Below are 6000 nucleotides of genomic sequence, written 5' to 3' on the forward strand. Positions count from 1 at the left end.
ACTTAATGTATCTATGGGATCTTTCTTGGGGGAATACTCTCATTCAGTGCTGTGAGGATAGAGAGAGAGAGAGACAGAGAGAGGTGCCTATGGAGATGTGATTAGTTGAGGTGTGAGTGTGTGAGGAGGTAATGGTTTGGAGAGGTGCTTGTTGTTGTCGAAGTGCTTTGGCCCAGATGGGTTTAGATTGGAGAGCGAGGCGTTTGTAGTGGGCTGATGAGCATTTTGAAAAGCCATCGAGGCGCCCATACAGTTTGGCTGGAGGATGGCATGGGTATGCAGCGGGCACTGACAGGGGCGTCAGGGGAAACCACCTGCAGCTCTCGCCGCCTCTGGGACTCTCTCAGCAGTGGCCGGGGAGCAATGCCCTGAGGACCAGACCCTCTCTCTCTCTCTCTCTCTCTCTCTCTCTCTCTCTCTCTCTCTCTCTCTCTCTCTCTCTCTCAGGTTTTTTCTCTTTCTCACTCTTTCTCTAGCTCACTGGCTATCTCTCGGTCTCTGCACCTTGCTCTCTTCCTCTCACTCTCAGTCTGGCTCTTCCTGAGCCTTATTTCCGTTTTGCTTTTCCTCCTTCCTCTATCTCTCTCTCTCTCTCATTCTCACTCTGCACATTTCCCTTTTTCTCATTCTCATTTTCTCCCTCTCACTCACTAACTTTTCCTCTCTTTTATTCACTCCTCACTCCCTCCTCTCCTCTCTATCCCCTCCCTCTCACCATCTCCTTTGTTTTTTTCCCTTTCTATTCTCTCCCCCTTCATCTCCCTCTCTCTCTTTATCCCCCCCTCTCTCCCTCTCCCTATCTCTCCTTTCCTCCTCCTTACTCCCTTCATCTCTCTCTCATGTTGATGCTCTCAGACATAGGTCAGTTATAATTACCTCCATTCCCTGTGAAGCCTGTTCCTCCAGTCTCCCCAGAGCTGGGCTTCAGCTCTGTCAGCAGGTAGTTCAGCTCAACCGACGTGGGCCCTCTGCACCTTCTGTGTGTTTGCAGTCTCTCTCAATTCAATTCAATTCAATTCAATTCAATTCAAGGTTGCTTTATTAGCATGACTGTAAGTAAGTACAGTGTTGCCAAAGCACAATTAAAACAGCATAACAATTAGAACATTGACAGCATTACAGGAAACAGTAACATGAAAAATTGTGTGTATACCCTCTCTCTCTCTCTCTTTCTTTCTCTCTCTCTCTCTCTCTCATGGATATTTGCCTCTTCGTCAGCTGATCATGGTAGAACCAAAGCAAGGCAATACTTGTCTTCTGTATCCTAGAGGCAGCCCAGAGATCCTACAGTGCTTTACAGTAATGATCTAAGCGCTAAGTAGGGCAAACCTCAGTGCTGCCCACGTGTACAGTGCTGTACTGTACCTGCATGGGGGTTGTTGATGTATCTAGTTTGGTTAATCTATTGTCCTCCTCGGCCCTTCAGGACCATGCGCTAGCTTCAAGAGGCATCCAGGCTCCAAATGGCCATTAATTAACCCCAGTGTTTGATCAAGAAAACAGGCACCATCTGAGGCAAAAGCGTAACATGTAAATGAGAACAGAATGCACAGATTGAGAGCGCTCTGTCTTTGAGTCCACACGGTCGAGCTAGCGACAGCCATGAGAGGTTATTTAAATGCACTGACAGAGAGGGAGAGTGAGATAGAGAGAGACAGAGAGAAAGAAAGATAGCTAGAAAGGTGGATATTTTCATGTCTGTTCTTGACAATCATTGTCATCTTTCTCTATAAAAAAAAATAACCCCAGCACCTTGTGTTTGGAATACCAAAATCTGCCTCCCGAGATTGGTGAAGGTTAACAGTGCTGCCTCAAGGTGAATTAGAAAGCGGGTAGAGATAGTTGTGCAGAGCCAGGAAGTGTGACAGTCAGAATGAGGCAGAACCCAGAAGCTTGGCTCTAATGAGAGTGGCCTTTAGTCCACCGACTCCCGAGCAGGAATACAAATGACGACGCTAGTGCAGCATGCTAGCTAGCAGTAAGCCTCCACGCTCAGTACCTGTGACAGGTTGAGAGTGATTACCTTAATCAAGTGTCTCAAAATGGACACCCCCCCCCCTTTCTCCCTGTCATCAACCCCCCCACTTGATTTCTCTTCTGCCTGTCATTCTTTTTGTGTTTCCTCATCTGTTTGAATACTGAAGGATGAGCTGGGCTTAAGACGATTACAAAAAATTGAAAAACACATAATGATCCGTGAACGTCTAATTTTTTGTGCCATTTCACATTCACTCTGGTGTTGAGTCATGTGTCTTTTGACAAGAGTGTGCTAATTAGGTCTCCAGCAGTAGAGTCGTCTGCTGTGTAGTGTAGATCTCTTATGCAAAGCGCTCTGCACAGAAGAAAAACCTCCTCTGGGTTCAAAGTGACTATGTAGTCCCCAGCTAGAGGCTCATTTCTGCAAAGTCTTGCCACGATAAATGAGTTTCTCTAGAATTAGCAACGGCATGTCTAAATATGATTTTTCAAGTCAATCTTTCCTTTTATTTTCCCCCTTTACCTCCCACATCTTAAGGATACCACTAACGGGCTGTGTACTTCTCTGTGGATCTGTAATATTGTAATCTGATATTCGTTTGATTTCTTTGCCCTGCGTGTATTGCATGTTGTATTTTCCAGTAGCCTGCTGCTGTAACTGCCTCTGTGGTCCTTGCATGTCCAAACCTCCACCGTTGTTTGCTGTTGCTGTTGCTACTGCCTTCTTTGTTTGACAATTCGTCAATGTGTTTGGCTGGGGTGTTCATTAACATTCAGCAGGAAGCAGATACAGCTATAGGTTTTTCTTCTTGTTCTCTTTCCCTCTCTGTCTCTTGAGCTGTGTGTGTGTGTGTGTGTGTGTGTGTGTGTGTGTGTGTGTGTGTGTGTGTGTGTGTGTGTTTGTGGTGTGCATGTGTGTGTGTGTGTGTGTGTGTGTGTGAGAGAGATAGAGTATGTGTGAAAGAACTGAAAGACTGTTCCACATTTTCTAAGAAACGCTGACGACTGGCGGTCAGAGTAAGACCGCTCTAAATTGATTAGAGTCCGAGACTTCTAGGGGGCCGAGACCGAACACACAGGGACACTTTGTTTCCTCCACACTGTTTATTTGTGTTTGTACTTTCCCCATCTCTCCTCCTCTCCCCTCCTGTCCCGTCCAGTTGATCAGCGGAGGTTCAATCGTCAGCGCAGAGGCAGTATGGGACCATGTGACCATGGCGGACCGGGAGTTGGCTTTTAAGGCGGGGGACGTCATCAAAGTCCTGGACGCCTCCAACAAGGATTGGTGGTGGGGCCAGATCGACGATGAGGAGGGCTGGTTCCCTGCCAGCTTCGTGAGGGTGAGTGCAAGCCCTTGGCCAGGCGAAGGATTGATCCATAATGTGTGTCTTTCTCTCTCTCCCTCTCCCTTTCTCTTCCTCTCTCTCTCTCTCTCTTCCACTCTATCTCTCTTCCACTCTCTCTCTCTTCCACTCTCTCTCTCCTTCACTCTCTCTCTCCTTCACTCGCTCTCTTTCCAAGTGTAACTGATAGATCCTCAATGCCATTGATCTCACCCTGCACCCCACAGTATCATTGTGATGTCGCTGTAAGGTTGGTCACCATTGGTGATGAAGAAGAGTGCCCCCCCCCTCCCCTCCTCCTCTTTGAGTAATTCCAAGTTAAATAGCAGTCTTATGCTGTTCCCTGTGTAACTTCCTCACAAAGCTTAGTTAAGTGTTGAACTGTCTGTCATTGCCATCACATTCCCCTCATCGCCATCACCTGAAGAGATCTCATGGGAGATTGTGATCCACAAAAAGGTGTGTCTCTGTCATTTCTCTCCCCAAAGGTCGAACCCCACCCTCCTCAGCCCCAAACAAAACAGGTTTTCTATATCAACCCTATAGCAACTCCAAGGTTCCAAAGCACAACGGCAAAGGTGCGTTCCCGAAAGATCACAAATTCATCCAGTGACGCCGAGTTTTGTCAAAGCTGCTGTCTCAAAACCCATCTCTCTATGCCACATCCAGAGAGCTCCATGTGTTCAATATGCTTTACATGTCCACTAGTTTTAGAGGGATTTTGTTTTCAGACCAACCATGTAGCATTTAAATAAAGCATTATAGTTTTCTTTTCCCTTTTGTCTTTCTGTCACTTCTGATACATAGTTTTTTTTTTTTTTTTTACTTAGTTCTTAGACGCTTCTTTATAAGTGCGCTGCAGTGGTGTGCTTTGGTATGCTACCTGTCTTCTGCTTATTTGTGCTGTCACATCTTATCTTTTATTGCCATCAAAGCAGTGGGATGTATTAATGTGCCATGGGCCAGCCGACGCAACGTCGCAATTTGTTTGACAAATGACACGACCAATAGGTCATGAGCTTGAGGGAGCTAAATTGGGTGTGAGTGTGTGTGAGAGAGTGTGTGTATGTGTTTTATGTGTGTGTGTGAGAGAGTCATACAGGTTTCAGCCCGTAACAAACCAGTCAAAGCCTGCATAATGAAGACTTGCATTTTTTTATTTTGGGCACAGTCAGTGGTAATCGTCAGCATAATGTCAGGACACCTGCATTTTCAGGGCAAAACAATGCAGTCCTAGAGGGTTTAAGGGCTTCATAGAGACACCAAAACTGTGTCACCAACAAATGGTGGCAACGATTGATTTGCAGCGAGACATAACTATTGATAATATTGATCACTGAAGTAGGCCAAAGGTTAAAATGTCCATCATGTGGGTCATAAATAATTGAGCGCAATCAAGAAAGCTAATCAATGAATCGAGTTGTGGTAATATTTCTAAAAGGTAAAGAGTGTGATCGACACCTTAATAAATAAGACATAAATAGTTATAGCTTTAAATACAGTCTTGGTGTCTGGCAAGTCAGGCAATTTTTCTGGTCAGGTTTCACATGGTAGACAGTTGAAACACTTATGTCACAAAACCTGTCCTATGAGTGGAGTTTCAGTTCCAGATCATTTCTCCCTTAAACCAAATCATATTTGTGTATATTGCTGCGGGTTTATGGCGGCATGGTCCTCAGCCTGCTCTTTCCCAATCGTAAACCCCTCTCCTGTCTCTCGCAGCTCTGGGTCAACCAGGAGGAGATGGGTGCAGAGCCAGTGGAGGGGACCAGTGAGGTCCAGAACGGCCATCTGGACCTGGACTGCCTGACGCTGGGCCAGCCCCTTCAGAACCGGGACCAGATGAGGGCCAACGTGATCAACGAGATCATGAGCACCGAGCGCCACTACATCAAGCACCTCAAGGACATCTGTGAGGTGAGACGGCAGAAGGCACACACTCTCAGTTAATCCATTAATTCATTAATTAATGGATTCATTCATTCATTCATTCATTCATTCAGTCAGTCAGTCAGTCAGTCAGTCATTCATTCAGTCAGACAGAGAGGTTGTCAGCCAATTACTAATTCACTCACTCACTCAGTTACTCACTCAGTCACTCTCACAGTCTTCCTCACACTCGCTCTCAGATTCACTTTATCCGTCAGCTTTGCCACCTCTGCATAGTCAGAGTGTGATAATACAGAGATTGAAATCATTGGATTGCAGATGGATTACCTTTTTTCTGGAAAGTGGTGCAGAGAGACTGCCTGAGCCAATTGGTGTCTTCTACTCAAAGCCTGTTATGCAATATATTATGCCCCCCCCCCACACACACACACACACCACCACCACCACCACCACCACCACCATCCATACCCAGAGATAATTCCTTTGTGAACTGAGAATCAATATTATTCATGTGGGATTACCACTCAAAGACTATTTTTGGCTTACTTCTCATTATTTTCATACATTTCATTTGTTTATTTGCATATTTTTATTTGCATTTAAATAAATATAAATAAATATATTATTATTATTATTATTATATATGTTTGTTTGTTTGTATTTATTTATTCATATGTTTACTTACATGGAGTGTGCTTACTGTGGTGTATATCATCAAACAGTGTTGTCACATGTCACTGGGCACAGTCAGCCATGTTTGAGGTTTCACAACAAAAACTGCTCAAAATGA

The 6000-nt window shown here is 45.1% G+C and overlaps 1 protein-coding gene across 3 annotated transcripts in view; it reads left to right on the forward strand.

The window, feature by feature from the left end:
- Nucleotides 1-6000, forward strand: part of LOC143132492 (uncharacterized) — a 48776-nt gene that overhangs the window by 25551 nt on the left and 17225 nt on the right. For all 3 annotated transcript variants that reach the window (XM_076292047.1, XM_076292049.1, XM_076292048.1), the window contains 2 exons: nucleotides 3138-3317; nucleotides 5043-5237. In XM_076292047.1, coding sequence (XP_076148162.1) covers nucleotides 3138-3317; nucleotides 5043-5237 — 375 coding nt within the window. The remainder of the gene's footprint in view (nucleotides 1-3137; nucleotides 3318-5042; nucleotides 5238-6000) is intronic.

The sequence above is a fragment of the Alosa pseudoharengus genome, unplaced genomic scaffold, assembly GCF_046254945.1.
Source record: "Alosa pseudoharengus isolate Yale_2024_CS ecotype anadromous, Long Island Sound unplaced genomic scaffold, YU_APseudo_1.1 YU_APseudo_1.1_scf_19, whole genome shotgun sequence".
NCBI classification, from domain to species: domain Eukaryota; kingdom Metazoa; phylum Chordata; class Actinopteri; order Clupeiformes; family Clupeidae; genus Alosa; species Alosa pseudoharengus.